General features: G+C 37.4%; 1 protein-coding gene across 1 annotated transcript in view; it reads right to left on the bottom strand.

Annotated features, from left to right (window-relative positions):
• Positions 1 to 17,593, bottom strand: part of SPATA17 (spermatogenesis associated 17) — a 79,612-nt gene that overhangs the window by 61,700 nt on the left and 319 nt on the right. Inside the window, 4 exon segments of the mRNA XM_005151888.3 lie at positions 1,383 to 1,486; positions 8,507 to 8,557; positions 14,013 to 14,094; positions 15,754 to 15,843. Of these exon segments, the coding sequence (XP_005151945.2) occupies positions 1,383 to 1,486; positions 8,507 to 8,557; positions 14,013 to 14,094; positions 15,754 to 15,843 (327 nt within the window).

Genomic DNA, 17,593 nt, shown 5'->3' with positions numbered 1-17,593 from the left:
GTCTCTGCAGTTCATTTCAGTTATATTCATTTTAAACCAGAAAAATTACAGTTTCATTTACTTTCCACAATCTGGTCTAGTCTTCCTAGAATTCTACATTTTCAAGAAGACAACATACTTCAAAGATTTTAGAACAAGAAGGTACAATTGAAGAGATTATTTTTTTTTTAAGTCTGGCTTTGCTTAGCTATAATTTAACTTTCTGCATAGAATACATTTAAATGAATAGCAATGAGAGATTAAAGGAAGTGGTTATCAGTGTGTTTCATTATATGTAACAGTGTAACGCACAAGTTATAATGCTATGACAAAAAGTACGTATCATCAGCTATCACTGTGGAAAAACATTATAAATTAATAAGCAGTGTCCAAAGAAGTGGGATAATTCTTTTCTTTCATCCATAACTTACATATGCTTTTTTTCTTTAACAGCCTTCTGGCTGAATTGTCTGCCATGTGATCTAGACAAGATTTCCAGAAATACTTTTTCACTAGACTGCCTTGTATTTCTGTGAAATTTCTATTCTATTTCTATGTATTTCTATGAAATTTCTATTTCTAGGAAGCAAAGATTTGTCTCAGGCATTCTGAGCAGCAAAAAATTGATGGATTTAATTCAACACTTTCACTTACAAGGATAAAGTAATGATCATGGTCACTCACTATTTTTTCAGTTTCCACTGGTCTCTGAAGAAATAGTCATGGATAGGGACATCAAATGTGCTAAAGGGAAATAATTGCCTCTGTTTTATACCGTTTTCAACTTAAGTATAGGGAAAGATGGGAGCTGGATAGGAGAAATAGAGTAGGAACATACAGTAATAATTCTAGCCAGAAATCTAATAGGCAAGTGAATCTCTTCTGTAACTATGGAAAGAACCTGCTTCACTATATCCACACCAGCATTTTTCACAATTAACATTCATAGCATGGCTAATGCATGTAACTCAGATCTATATCTTCACTTTCATTCATTGTCACTAATCAATTTGCAAAATAAACTATGAAACCTTTTTTTTGTTTAGCTTTTTTCTACTGGGAAACCAACTAAACTAGTTCAACAAAACATATATTCAGCATAATGATCTATGAGTTCTGAGCAGAGATGAAAAGCCCAATTCAAATTTATGAAACTGGTACAAACCCAGAGTCTGCCTAATGAATTCAAAGAAATTATTTTGAATTCCTAACAGTCTAAATGAGAACAGAATTTGATGCAACATGCACAGGCTTAGGTTAAAGCGAATGATGACTGACATACATATGTATTTGATAATGGAAAGGAACCTACACTCAAAGAAACAGTTTAAATAGTGCCATGCACTTTTTACAAATAAAAGAAGAGGAAATTAATGCATTACCCCATGGAAGTTTATCTTTACCTGACAATATCATTGTTCACAGAAATGGCTTCCAGGTATTTCTTCAGTGCATAATAATTATGGACATATTTCCGAATATAATAGCCTCGCCATCTTTTCTGAATCTAGAGGAAATAAATATCTGCTTAGTACATTTCAAATCAAAAGTTTGTATGCATATCAAATACCTGTTGTATTTTGCAAATAATACCGTTTCTTTAAAAGCGATATCAAGTAGAAACACCAATATGTTTCAGTGAAGAAAACAAGGGTAGGACGTAACATATTGTAGTTAAATGGTGATATGAATTTACTATTAAATGCCAACATCAAAAACATAATATCAAGTTTTAAAATAAATATTTCTATTGGGGTGTGACAATGAAAAGAAGTGTCTGCTACTGCCAGTGGCATTGCTCTATCTAAAAACAGCAGAAAAGCAGTACAGAAGTGGTGTCTTTTCTTAAGTAAACATGCATTAACTACTGATTCAGCAGCTTGCCAGTATCTTCCACTACGCTCACTTTTGTGTTCTATATATACTCTAAACTGAATAGAAGCCTTTCTGGTAACTCAATGAATCAGGCTTTCTGTAAGTATCATTTACAAACTGCACTTCTTTCATCTCCAGTGTAAGATGATGCATCTCCCAATTACTTCTAACTTCAAGTCTGCATTACCTTCACTCCTCCTCCGACTTCCATCTCTTGGACCTTTACAGCTTTGACATTTTAAGAGACGTAACAGCTGAAAGGCAGAATCTACATCAAAAAGGCAAAAAGACTGAGATCTTATAATGCAAAACAATTCCATCGTGAGAAGCTACACCCCTTCACTAAGTGCACTGAAGAGAATGTCGAAAACTGCCGAGAGCTCTCCTTTTCCTGTGAGCCTCTGGCTATTAGACTTTTCAAGTTAACTCTTCAGTGTATCTACAGGGAATGTTTTACTTTTTTTTTCCCCTTTACATCTACCCTTCTCTTTCCAGAACCAAGGGATGAGCTGGTAAGTGGAGTTGGTAAGTGTTACATATCTTTTATGTAAGATTTAATAAGAGAATAAATAAAACCTTCAGTAAGTCTTTGAGTGACGAGTCACCAAGAAAATCAAATGATGCACTAAAGCTATTAGGAATAAGAAGATAATAACTTCTAGTATTAATACACTCTTCTATTTCCCCTTTGTGCATCATCATGGATTTTCTTCTCTTCTCAAGTAAGACTCACGACTAATTTTAAAAGTTGGCATTTTCTTTTACCCATGTGTTGTTTGTTTGGAGTTTTTGAATAAAAAAGGGTTTGGACCTCTAGACATTGTTATAATATGTATACATAACAGTTATGTGAGCAGCTGAACATGGGAACAAGAAAGTTTAAGCACTAGACATGCTTCTTTGCACTAAGTGACAGTAAATTTCATGCTCTTTACAACTCCACTTTCTCATATACAAGCTTACTGGGTTAAAAAGGGATAGTGAAAGAGCAGGGAATGAGTATGCCTTCAGAGATATGGGATTAAGCAAAATCCTTTGCATGTGAATAAGGATCTTAGCTTTGTTTTCCTGTTTGGCTTCAAAATTTCTCAACAAGAGCAACTTGGCTCCCATCTAGCTGTGTGCTCATTAATGCAGGATTATGGTCCCTTTGGAACTCTTTCTGACAGTCTTCACCTCACAGTTATAAATGCAGAAGTGGATAGTTCTGGGTTAAAGGATCAAAACTCAAACTGAAAGACAAAAGACTCACATTGCATAAAGCTATAATTATCTCCAATGGGCTCAGTGTACCAATTAAATGCTGCATTCTACCTTTATTTACACCACTTGCCGTTCAGAATGACCTCATTGATTCCAACTGAATGAAACATAAGTAAGAAAAACTGCATTATGCCTCAAATTATTTTATGCTAGGTTTCTGTTTCCCTAATACTGTATGTCAGTTTTCACAACTAATCTTTTTGAATGATTTACACAAAGCTTCTAATGATGTTCATATTTTCCATGTTCAAGTTGTAAATGTTTGCTTTTATACAGAACTAGAATATGCTATAACTACATTTATTTTTAATTCCAAGGTGAATGTTTAAAAATTCTTGAGGAAAAAAAATAGAAGTGTTTATGCCCTTCAAAGTAATTAGCAAGTTTCAACAGTGATTGGTACAAAACAATTATTGTCATTGATCAGCACTGAACAGATCATTTTAACCAAAGTCATTGTGTGCTCAGCAGATTACAGCTTGTTAACGGGCAAGTTCTAAATGACCTCTTAAGCTAGTCAAATCAATGATGCATATTCCTCATTAAGTAACATCAAAATGTAAGTGGTCTTATAAATAATGTTTATTTTAAGCACTAAAACAAATGGCAAAACCTTGATATATCAAAAGCCATCTGCTCTTGGAAATAGTTTTGGGTTTTTTTCCACAGGATTACTTTCGTTGCTGGAAATTTATAGCAACCTTAAGTCTTTTCAGGGAGAGAATCATGTTCTGACTTATTAGTCAAAACTGAAACTGATTTAAATAAGTTCCCTGATTTAATTTGAAAGCATGAAACCAATAGTACTGGTTACAACTAAATGCAGAGAAACAGGGATTTAAGCTGACTTAGAAACTGAGCATGTGTATGCCCTCAATGATACTTCAGTTGTGAGAACTGAATATGCCTTTCTAATCAATGACTATAAACTGAAATAAAAAGTTTAATAATACAATGAGGCAAAACTAAGTGGTTAAACAGAAAAAAACCCCCACACAGTTATTGTTATATTTTCAGAATACTGAAGCATATTAATCATGAATGAAGCACACAATGTGTGGATATGAGGCATTGTTGGCTTAGGAAACCTAAAGCCTGGCCACACATCTGTGCAGAAACTCAACAGGCCTCATTGTCTATTTTCCTGGGCTTTGTTTTGTTCTTCAAAAAGCAGATGACAGCAAGCAACCCAATGCTGAAACATTCAGTGTTTCAGAATGATGTTGTTTTCAATCTGCTCTGCAGATCTGGCTGCACAAGATTTAGATAGAAAAGAATGGTATTCTGACATTTGCAACTAAATAAAGATCTGTTGTATTGTTTTCTACTGATTTAAATTTCCATTAAAGGAAAGGACATGACTGAAAAAAACGGTATTTTGACTTTGAAGATTTATATCACCTAATGATTCAACATTATATTTCCATTACAGATGAATGGGAATACATTCCATTTCTTTTAAAAATGAAAGATCAAATGCAAAACTCCATTTGATTAGAATACATAATTATCTCTGGAATTTGGTCTTCAAATGCCTTCTAAAAGTACACAGCAAACTTTTAAGAGCTAGCTTGCATCTTCTGTGTTCTTCCCTATGTGGAATACTTTCAACCTAACTAATAACCAAATAAAATAGCTAAAAAAAAAAACCAACCTAAATAAACTAAACACTCTACCCCCAAAAAAAAGAATTTCTGAGAAATTAGATTGCTGTTCAGCTCTCTAACATGCACCAAATGTAAGATTCTGTTTTGTGCCTTTGAAAGAACCTGCACCAAGTCAAAAACCTTATGGGAACACATCTTGAGTCTGAGTTCTTTTGGAACTGGAAAGCCCAAAAAAAATAAATCTCTTCTCAGAATCTCCCTACTTTACAGGAAATTCCTTGGGTTACTCTCCATTCATACCACATTCCATGTTTTGGTAGTATTTGAAAGGTAGAATGTCTTGCCTAAAAAGTTATAGGCCTCTAAAGTTGTTTTATTCCACAAAATAGAAGAATTAACTAAGATAAAAATACTTCAACCCAAAAAATCTCTCACGTCCTTCCCATTTTTGTTCTATATATTTCTTTAATTGTGGTACCAAAGTGCAGGAAAAATTGTTGATTTCTAGATATTTTCTAGAAATTATATATATTCTAAATTATTTTGCACCTATCCCTGTAACAATCATAATTTGCTGCATACTTACTAAAGTTCAAGGACTGTTTATACTCCTCTTCATCTAGCAAAATTCACTCAAACATCCGCAAGCTCAGTGCAGGTGCACCTCTGTGTTTAGGCAATTAAATTCTTCTGTGCTCTCTGAGTAACTCTTATGAGATTCCATGTATCAAATGTCATACAGAATCATAGAATCATCAAATAGATAGGGTTGGAAAGGATGTTAAGATCATCTAGTTCCAACTCCTCTGCCATGGACAGGGACACCTCACACTAAACCATATCACCCAAGGCTCTGTCCAACCTGGCCTTGAACACTGCCAGCAATGGAGCATTCACAACTTCCTTGGGCAACCCATTCCAGCACCTCACCACACTAACAGTAAAGAATTTCTTCCTTATGTCCAATCTAAACCCCCCCCCCCCCCCCCGTTTAAGTTTTGAACCCATTACCCCTTGTCCTGTCACTACAGTCCCTAATGAATAGTCCCTTCCCAGCATCCTTATATGCTCCTTCAGATACTGGAAGGCTGCTATGAGGTCTTCACACAGCCTTCTCTTCTCCAGGCTGAACAACCCCAACTTTCTCAGCCTATCCTCATATGGGAGGTGTTCCAGTCCCCTAATCATACTCATGGCCCTCCTCTGGACTTGTTCCAACAGTTCCATGTCCTTTTTATGTTGAGGACACCAGAACTGCACACAATACTCCAGGTGAGGTCTCACAAGAGCAGAGTAGAGGGGCAGGATCACCTCCTTTGACCTTCTGGTCACGCTCCTTTTGATGCAGCCCAGGATACAGCTGGTTTTCTGGGCTGTGAGTGCACACTGAATCTAGCTTATGTTAAGCTTCTCATCAACCAACACCCCAAAGTCCTTCTCTGCAGGGCTCCACTGAACTTCTTTGCCCAACCTGTAGCTGTGCTTGGGATTGCTCCAACCCAGGTGTAGGACCTTGCACTTGGCATGTCAAGGTGCCTCTTCATGGCATTCCTTCCCTCCAGCGTATCAACCAAGCCACACAGCTTGGTGTTATCAGCAAACTTGCTGAGGGTGCAATTCTTTGTCTGGGGCCATCTGGACAGATCTTTATCCACCGAGTAGTCCATCTATCAAATTGATGTCTCTCCAATTTAGAGAGAAGGCATCTGCCTTCCAAGACTTGGGTGGTGTGGTCAGAGTATTTGCAGTGAAGACAGAGGCAAAGAAGTCATTAAGAGCCTCAGCCTTCTGCAAATCCAGGATAGCCAGTTCTCCTGATAGCTTTCAAAGAGGGCCCACATTATCCCTAGTCTGTCTTTTATTCACTATGTACCTATAGAATTCTTGTTATCTTTCACATCCCTAGCCAAGTTTAATTCTAACTGGGCCTTAGCTTTTCTAACCTGGTCCCTAGCTTCCTTTACAACACCCTGTATTCTTCCAAGGCCACTTGTCCTTGCTTCCACCTTTTATAAGCCTCTTTTTTCCCCTCGAATTTCCCTCAGCAGCTCCTTCTCCATCCAAGGAGGTATCCTGGCTCTCCTGCTGCACATCCTTCTAGTCGAGACGCAGCACTCCTGAGCTTGTAGCAGATGGCCCTTGAATATCAACCAAGATTCTTGGGCCCCCCTGCCCTCTAGGGCTATATCCCATGGAACCTTACTAAGCAGGTTCCTGAAGAGGCCAAAGTCTGCTCTCTTGAAGTCCAGGGCAGTGAGTTTGCTGCACGCTCTTCTCACTGTCCTGAGGATCTCAAACCTCACCACCTTACGATGTACTAACATAAAAAAAAACAGCTACATCAACAAACTAAATTGGAGAGACATCAATTTGATAGGTGGACCACTCAGTGGATAAAGAACTGGGTGGATGGGCACATGCAAAGAGTTGTTGTCAATGGCTCAATGTCCAGCTGGAGACCAGTAACAAGTGGTGTCCCTCAGGGTTCAGTGTTGGGACCGGTCTTGTTCAACATCTGTGTCCGTGTCATGGACAGTGGGATTGAGTGTGCCCTCAGCAAGTTTGCCAATGACACCAAGCTGTGTGGTGCAGTTGATACGCTGGAGGGAAGGAATGCCATCCAGAGGGACTTTGACATGCTTGTGAGGTGGGCTGATGCCAACCTCACGGAATTTAACCATGTCAAAGCGCAAGGTCCTGCACCTGGGTCGGAGCAATCCCAGGCACAGCTACAGGTTGGGCAGAGAAGAGATTCAGAGCATCCCTGCAGAGAAGGACTTAGGGGTGTTGGCTCATGAGAAAATGATCATGAGCCAGATTCAGTGTGCGCTTGCAGCCCAGAAAGCCAATCATATTCTGGGCTGCATCAAAAGGAGCGTGACCAGAAGGTCAAAGGAGGTGATCCTGCCCCTCTACTCTGCTGTCATGAGACCTCACTTGGAGTATTGTGTGCAGTTCTGGTGTCCTCAACATAAAAAGGACATGGAACTGTTGGAACAAGTCCAGAGGAGGGCCATGAGGATGATTAGGGGGCTGGAACACCTCCCATATGAGGATAGGCTGAGAAAGTTGGGGCTGTTCAGCCTGGAGAAGAGAAGGCTGTGTGGAGACCTCATAGCAGCCTTCCAGTATCTGAAGCAGCCTATAGGGACACTGGTGAGGGACTATTCATTAGGGACTGTAGTGACAGGACAAGGGGTAACGGGTCGAAACTTAAACGGGGGGGGGTTTAGATTGGACATAAGGAAGAAATTCTTTACTGTTAGTGTGGTGAGGTGCTGGAATGGGTTGCCCAAGGAAGTTGTGAATGCTCCATTGCTGGCAGTGTTCAAGGCCAGGTTGGACAGAGCCTTGGGTGATATGGTTTAGTGTGAGGTGTCCCTGTCCATGGCAGAGGAGTTGGAACTAGATGATCTTAACATCCTTTCCAACCCTAACTATTCTATGATTCTAAACCCAAAAGACCTCTTGTTTGTCAGAATTGTAAATATATGTCTATATTTGTAAGAATGTTTTGGGGTTTCATCAACATCACATCTGGTAAGGTAGAATGAACATTTCAATAGAGCAAGACACATGCAGATGCCTTAAATTCAGCTACAGCTTCCTAATACAACCCAGACTCCTGAGTGTAACTTTAATTTTTAACTATGTACCATTTCCCACTGTTGCCATCAGCATATCAATCAAGTGTATATTATTCTGGTTTGCTCATTTTATTAAAAGCAAATTCGTAGCACAATTGACTTTTTCATTTGTTTAACAAGTGAAGAAATATTTACCCTGACAGCCATTTCATTGTAGAAATTCATCTTCATCATAAAATATGCTGTCTGTGAATCAAGGGGGGAAGAAAAGAAGGCATATATTTCAGTTGCACAAAGACAGTGCTCCTATTTTTACATATAAAAGATAAGAATCTTTATACATAATACATAATAAGAATTCTAGGCTTAGAGAGAATAAAATCAAACTTTGTATTGAAGAGATAGGCTTCCTAATACATAATGCAGGCTTAACCAGAAAAATCTATGGTAGTCAAACTAGGAGCTAATGGAGATATATGATCATAAAATGCTCTCCGCTGAGTTTGATAATCAATGGTGCTCTACTGAGAGTAGAATAACAAAGCAGAAATATTCACAAGTGCTGGTGACACGTAGTATCATGTATGATTTATTCACTGGGGTTCTTTTAGCCAAAACTCACAGAAACATAAAAGGAATTCATATTTCAAGACGTCTGGTTTAATGAAAATTTCAAAGAAATGCTGTCTTCAGTCGAAATCGTTCAAGGATACATATGCAGTGATGGAGCAAAATTGTGCCTTCCAACCATCTGTACTAAATGTTATGTACTTAGCTGCCTCCTGAGTAATCCTTGGGAATTTTATTTCATTTAATATTCATTTTAACATCATAAAATCATAAATACAATGATACCATGTTACAGTGAATCCCCTGACATAGAAAACATTTCCTGAAGTCCTGGTTTCTTTCCAATAAAGTAGAATTCCTCTCTTAGTGAACGAATCCCCTATTATACTAAGCAATCACTTGGCAGCATAGGTTATTTTAATGGATACATCACTTTAAACTAAGCTTTCACATCTGTTCCACCCTCTAATTACAAATGCAAAATGAACATAATTCACAATTGTATCATAAAAAGTAAAATATAAGTACTTTGAATGCAAGAGTATGTCCTTTATTTAGCACAACATGTAGCTTTTATGTGTTTCTCATGTTTTAGACACAAATCAAAGGCAAAAGTGCTTTCCCCCGATATAGTGATTTTCTCCCCCATGGAAAACAGGAATTCACTATAAAAGGGTTTCACTGTAATTAGTGTTATTTGAATTGTCTAGTCTGATCCAAAGCAAATTGTCTGTGGAGAGCAGCAGGACTGGATTATTTATCAACAGTCTGGGCAATTAAGAAACAGTTGGCTGCAATATGTTATTTACAAATGAACACAATGATGCTACTTCATTTTAAATTCTCTTTCTTCATTATATTAAGCAAGGCATAATTCCTGCAGTTTAATTAAGGTGCATTTTAAATGCTCACTTTCATATCATACCAATCTACTAATAATGGAAACAGTCAAAAAGATATTTCTGATATAAAAGAAAAATGCAGGACTGTTAAATTTCAAACAAGTTTTGCATATATGTGTGTATACATACACAAATACACATATATATTTAAGGGAATCTCCACCTCAAAAATATTAATTAGAATAGTGAACTCTGTCTCCCCTTTTGTCTCCATAAATGTTTTCTGAGTGATACTAACTGTAGATGGCTAATACTGAAATGAAACAATGGTTGCCAGGGCTAAGCATATTCCTAAACTGCTTGATAAAATTGATACAACTTTGCTTTGCAGTTCATCCCTTCTTTTGTACTACCTTCTTCTTGCCCTTCCACCAAATAGATAAAGTACTTTTTTAATGGGAATTCCTAAGCTTAAATATCCTCATTTCTGTCCATTACTGATTAAATTAAACTCACATCTTTGTTTATTCTCATATTTTAAGACTGTTAGGTCTGAATATATCCCAATTCTCTGAAGAACCTTAGTCAGAGACCTAGCATCACAATGCTCTTTATATCGTCAATACTGGAAGACAGTGGGACCACTTTCCTTCTGAGCTTGGCAAAGTACTGAAGAGCTCTGCAGTTGCACCTCTGTTTATCATTTACAGAGACAGTCAATGACAACTAGGGTCCTAACTTGCTTACTTCACTTAGGTGCGAGAAATCCAGGCCTTACCGTACCACAGCTTAACAAGATCAGGCACAATAAATAGCAAATTACATATTCCTGCTTTTACTCAACACTATTCTATATCACAAGTCAGCCAAATGCAGAATTAACTGCCTTAAAGCCTTATCCTTGTGCTTAAAGCCAAAGCCTGTGTTACCATCTAGGTTCTTTTGCACTGTTTTCTAGTCCTGACTAGAATAATGAGTACTAGTTCTGCTATTACATGTGATGGAGAATTAGAGTAATAATTTAGTGCTTCAACCCAAGTCTCTATTTATATCATTTCCTAGTAAAGAAAATTTTTTTTGCTGAACTGGTGCTTTCTTCCACAGAAGACTCCTTTCTTATGTGTAAGTAGAATTTCCTGCATTTCAGCTGTGCCCATAGCATTGCCTCTAATCCACTGGCTCTGGGTGCCAACTCCAAGATGACACTGTAAGGTTGACTCTCCGAGAAGAATTATCTTGCCATCTCACCCATATGCACCACCTTCACTTTTGAACCATGAAGTCTTTGTATCTGTCTCTGGTTTTAATATACAGGTCTTCCTACTACTTTACATTAGGTCTATGGTTCCAAAATACATTTGAAGCTTTTTGTGTATGAAGGGCTGTACTACTTTCTCCTTTCTGTTTAAAACATGTTTGGGGATCACCTACAGATGTGATATGATCCTGATTGGTATTCTGTTTTTCTTTCTCTCTGTATATATATCCTATTGTTATTGATGTTGTTGTATTATATTTTACTTTTATTTCAATTATTAAACTATTCTTATCTCAATGCAGGGGATTTTACTTTTTTTTTACTCTCCTCCCATCCCACACGGGAGTTGTGGGGGGTGAGTGTGTGGCTGCATTGTACCTAGTTGCTGTCTGGACTTAATATTAGGAAACAAATCTTTTTACCAAAGAGCCTCTATTTAGAATATAGAAAGGCACTTAACTTTAGTCATATAAAAACCATATTTTATTTTTTTTAACTTAATGTATTTTAATAATCAAAGCAAAAGGCGGCAGAAGAGTAACAAATTAAATACTAGCAGTGATGCACATATGGACAGCCAATCTGATGAGCCTCAGCTTTTGTTATTTTCCGCATCAGTACCACTCACATTTCACCATTTTGAATACAATCATTAAAATGATTTATTATCAAGCAATCCTGGGTATTTTGTGCATATGCTTTGCCTTGTTTGCTGGCAGCAGCTACCAATCCAAACATTATCAGTGGGCAAATATTAAAGAGACCAGTCTGTTTAAGGAATTATCATGTCAAAGGTATCATTGTGTTTCATACTTAGGACTCATTACAACAGTTATTAGCAAGAGTCCAATGAAAACATTAACTGATCCCAAATTCAGCCACTGATGGAGTAAAGATAGGATAACAACGAATATACGTAATAAACTCAAACTTTACATTTAAGTCCATCCCAAAACATACAACACTGAATATAGCTGTCTAAAGGGAGGGAAAGGTACCTCTTTATCTGCTACTTGTATGACTTTCAGGTTATTTTTCAATCAAGGCTGCCCAGGGAGGTTGTGAATGCTCCATCCCTGGCAGTGTTCAAGGCCAGGTTGGATGAAACCTTGGGTGATATGGTTTAGTGTGAGGTGTCCCTGCCCATAGCAGGGGGGTTGGAACTAGATGGTCTTAAGGTCCTTTCCAACCCTAACTATTCTATGATTCTATGATTCTATTTAGTCCTCTCCAATCAAAGAGCTGGGAAACACAAAATAAAGCATTTGAGGGGGGAAAGGTGGTTTTCCATGCTGATCACTATACAATCTGTAAGTTTGCTGATGAGATTCTTATCCTCTAGCACCCTAATACTGATTAAGTACTGGAATCCAGAAAGTTAATGAAATCATGGTGTGATTTAGAATGTATTAAGTGTGGGGTTGTATAATTTCTTTCCCTACATTATTCCACCAACTTCAGATATGGCAAGGGCTTGGCAGTTATGGCTATTTGAAGAACTACACATGAACCAGGCTTTATTGGTTCAAGTCTTTTTTATTTTTATCTCCAGAAACATATATCAAGAATGGAAAGCTGAGGGGGGGGTTTATGATGCTAGCTATCTCAGCCTGGTTATTATAGCAAATATATGTTAATTTGAAAGACTATCTTAAAATGTAACTATTAGAATGGGTTTTTAAAGAAGAGAGGGCAAAAGAAGAGAGAAGTAACAAAGAGATGAGGTAAAAAACTTCCAATTTCTATTTTCCTCTTAAAAACCTGCAGTAAAGGGAGTTCGCAATACGTTTTGGCAGTATGTGCTAACGTTTCATATGAAGTTGATTTCTTCCTTCCCTCTTCCCAGTGACTGCATGGATCATTTCTTTCCATTAATAAATTTTCATATACATTAATATTATTATGTCCCTCTTCTACAGAAGCTTTTCTAGATAAACAAACCTTTCCTAAACTCAGGGACAATATTCAACTGAAGTCCAACTTTTTTTTTTTTAAGCAGAAACCAATCTCAGCATGCAGCTACCTGCCCTGTATTAAAAACTGAGTGATTTAGAAGACAGGCTGAAAGCCACAGCCTGAAAGGATCCATATCCTAATAATTTATTAGATAAGGTAAATTGGAAGAGGCAAAATCCTTCATTAGACTACTGATAAACCTGGGGAAAAAATAGACAAGCTTTGAGGCACACAGGCCCTGCTACTTGAAAATACAGTTTAGTAGGAAGTATGGATTTTAGCCTGTAATATATGAGTTATTATGGCTTTTTTTTTCTTAGCTTGTCTCTATTTACTGAAAGACAGTAATTTAACCTTAGCAAAATTGATCAAGAATAAATGGCTAACAAGTTTAAAACTAGTGTAAAATATTAACATAAATTGATAAATTACTAAAGTAAACTAAATACCTTAAGCTCATTGTTTTAGGTTAAAAGCAAACCAGTTATTAACAAGCAACAAATTAGTTTTTAACAAGTTTTTAAAAGCAAAAAAGTTTCTTCTCAGACTCCTAAACCTGCTAACAGGAGTTTTAGCTTGTGTGCTATCACTTTTGCTATCTTCAAGTCTGTCAAGGGAATTAAATTGACTGTGATCTCCTGTGTGCCTTAAGGCAAAACCTCAAATACTTCAAGGTTCATTAAGCAAGAAATTTCAACCACTAAAACAAAGAACAGCAATATGTAGACAATTTGGCTTATTTTCTTTTCAGAATTAAAAGTTCTGCCAGGAAAAAAAGCATCTTGAAAAGTTCCAATCCTTCAATTAGCATCATGCAGGCAGGCTTCTGCATGAACAGATTCCATCGCTAGTCTGGGGACTGACACTCCAGACCTGCAAACGCTTAAACACTAACTTAACTTGACCGTTAAGAGTAGGCTTGCTGAAACTAGTGGTGCTTTCCAAGACAACAAAGTTAAGTACATGTCGATGTGTATAAAGGATTATGTTTCAGCTTTTGAATTTCAAGACAAGTGAATGACTTCAGATGTACTCTATAAATAACCAAACAAAATGTTTAAAACTAGTTTCCTACCTTCACCATTTTTCTGAAGTGTTTTCTGCTTAGATATCCTCTCCACCACCTCTGTATAATAATTGCCATTTGGTTCAGATACCTAAAATGAAATATATTACAAAAATAATGATTACTTCGAGACTTTACAAAACAACTTTATTTTTTCCTGATCTTAAAGTATAGAGTATTATCCATACATATTCCAAACAGATGGCCACTGCAAACATACTCCAGACACATACCCATATTGCACACATAAAACAATTTATAAATATATTTACCCACGTAAACATGTATAAATATGTGTGCTTTTGGAAAAAATAGGTTACTGAAAACTTTTATCTATGTACTGTTTCAGTTATCATTACAAAAATTGAATGAAATAGCCTTAGAAATGTAATTTGCATAGTAGATGATGGTATTTTCATTGATGGTTTTAACCAACACATCTGACCAGTTCAGAATTTTTATCAATCACATGCAATATTTTCACAGCTTTCAAATTTTTAAAGTTTTGACAAACCCCACTAATATCTGGAATTTTTCAAATATTTTTTCTTTTAGAAAATTGTATCTAGCTTAATTCTAAGTAAATCCTTACTCTGTCCTCATATGTATATGCTTTATTACAGAATCATAGAATTATGCAACTAAAAATTCTGTAGTTGATGTCTCACATCAATTTCACAGAAACTAATACACTCATACTTTGGGACTGGCTAGAAAAAGCTATGTAGGGGACTATTTGTACCACCTAACCAGGCCCAAATTCAGAACCCTTGCAATACAGCTAGAGTCACTCAGTGGAGGAAGTGTTTTCCAGCAGGTAATTCAAATGAAAGGCTAATTCAGAACACTCACAACTGGCTATATCGAGCTTGTGCTCCTAAATCAGACACCACACCCATGTTTGGAAAGAGGACATTGAGCAGGATTACCCTATCCAGTTGCAGCGAAAATCCTCTTCTACACTTAGCTGATCTAGTTCTTATGTGTTCATTACAATTATGTTGTTCTTACAGTGGTCATTACTAACTACAAACATGCATGTGGAAGAGTATTTTCCTACAGAATAGATTGGGGTTTCATTTTCTTCTGCAGCTTGCTGTTGTTACTCGTGTGCTGGAAACAGAGGGGCATTAACCAATCCTCTGTCTTTGCAAGGGTTTTTAACACTGATGGCATAACTGATATTCCTTGGAGGGCTGAAATACCATGCTTGTTTGCCTGCTGAGCACTATACGTGTGATGGTTGTATCCTGTGATACCACACTTGAACCAGCACTGGAAAACAAATTATCAGTGTTTTTTTTAAACAACTGCACATAAAAGCTGTGGCCTTTCTTTTTGTGAGGGAATATCTGCCATGAAGCGATTAATGCTACTCAACCTAATACTTCTTTAGGCTTCATACAGTATGCTTGGGTGACACATAATGACTTGCAACAGGCAAGAGGTCAAACTAGAAGATGAAGCAAACCCTCTCCCTCACATCCCTAATTTTTATGCAGATACATAAATTTGAGCACATGAGTAAGACTAGCTGGGCTTATGATCAAAAGAAAAAAATGGAGAATGGCCTCCTGGGAAAAGAGACCAACCATAGTGTTTCCAAAAAAATATATCAATGTTAATAGTAATACCATGAGGAATTCTGGCAAAAAACAAACAAACAAACAAGCAAACAAACAAACAAACAAAAAAACGCCAACAAAAAATCAAGATTGAAATACAGATTAAGACAGAGTTAATATACTACCTCAGATAGGATCGGACTCTGCATCCTTGAAACCAGCTCTGGATTTTGACAGCAGCTTTGTACTCTATTTTTCTTTCTTCATCTAGAGATCTGAAAATAGAGAGTAGTAATACTTGTCAGCATGGTAATATAGTACATGCAGGCTGAGAGAACTGGGGTGTTCAGCCTGGAGAAGGCTCAGTAAGTCCTTATAACAGCCTTCCAATACATAAAGGGGGCCTACAAGAAATCTGGAGAAGGACTTGTTACAAGGGCATGCAGTGACAGGATGAGAGAGAATGGTTTTAAACCGAAAGAGGGTAGATTTTGGTTAGATATTAGGAAGAAATTCTTCCCTATGAGGGTGGTGAGGCGCTGGCACAGGGTGCCCAGAGAAGCTGTGTCTGCCCCATCCCTGGCAGTGCTCAAGGCCAAGTTGGATGGGGCTTGGAGCAACCTGCTCTAGTGGAAGGTATCCCTGCCCATGGCAGGGGGTTGGAGCTGGATGAACTTTAAGGTCTCTTCCAACCCAAACCATTCTATGACTCAAACCACACATGCTCCAAAAATACTTCAGAGAAAGACCCCAGCAAATTTGACATGCATTAATGACCCAAAATTGTTTGTTCAGTCTAGAAGCTAAATAAGGATCTACCAAGATCTCTAAGCAAGTTATTCTGATTTGTTTCAGGACTTTTCTGGCAGCTGTGTTGAAGTAGTCCGAAATTCTCAACCTAACGAACAAAGATTAGATTACTGATCAGCCTTTCAGCTGCTGAGCTGGACATTTTGAAGCTTCTCATTTAAATTCTCAGCTGAAAATCTGAATTTCAAGAAACTGATGGATTATAGCCTATTCTTAAAGTGGAACAAAAAAATCCAAATAGGAAACCATTTTTTGAAAGCTCTGCAAAAAAAAAAAACCCAACTCCCCAAACCTCAAGCATGCTTCCCTCCAATGGATTACCATGTCTGGCTCAGCTTGTTCTTTTTAACTTGAAACATGTGAAATACAAGCACAGCCTCCCATAACTGATGCTTACTTAGTGAACTGATGCATACACAACCACAGGAGTATAAGCTAAAGTTCTGGGAAGGAGCAGGAAAACACAACACATTATATGCAGGCAGGGATTGAACTCTGTGTAACTTTTAGTGGTGTTCAGGAGCTTTGTTATTCACGATAATGATGTTGTAATTAGATTCTAAACCAAATTATTCATTAATTAGTGAAGAAAAACATAACACTACAAGCATGTTAATATTGCCTTTTTTTGTTTCAGTGCTACCACTACCCATACAGCAGCAGCAGCAATTCAGTTGCTACAGAATAAATGGATGCAATATTAAAATAGTTCTTAAAATATTTTATTTCCTAAAATCTGATCTGGGAAAAGTTAGCCACCACTGTCTTAGCACTCAGAAAACTCAGAGATGAACGCAGAAAACACAGACTGTCCAGCTTGTGAAGAGAAAGGTAAGAGGTGATCATCAGCCTGCTACTCTACATGGGACATTTTGCATCTTTAGCAGTATAAACATCTCCTTTCTTTAGTAGGAAAAGACAAAGTATGTCGCAGGTACTAGAAACTTAAGCAGCATAACCTAATTTAGAAAGGAATTGTAAACAGTGTGGATAACAAACAGTAACTTGCTTAGAAGGTGTGTGTGTGGGGGGGGAATGTTTGTGCTAAGTAATGACAAAGAACAAAGCAACTGGTGGCTTCCAACAGGATCAGGTTAAGTTATAGATTTGGACCACTGCATGGACCTTGAGAGGCTCATCGCTTCTCGGGACCTTCCAGAACTTCTCCCATGGAATTAGCAGTGAGCGAGGGAAGAGCGGGACACTGCTGTCAGA

The sequence above is a fragment of the Melopsittacus undulatus genome, chromosome 3 (assembly GCF_012275295.1).
Source record: "Melopsittacus undulatus isolate bMelUnd1 chromosome 3, bMelUnd1.mat.Z, whole genome shotgun sequence".
NCBI lineage: Eukaryota > Metazoa > Chordata > Aves > Psittaciformes > Psittaculidae > Melopsittacus > Melopsittacus undulatus.
The sequence above is the reverse complement of the archived record's forward strand: the minus strand, read 5'-3'. Positions and strand labels throughout refer to the sequence as shown.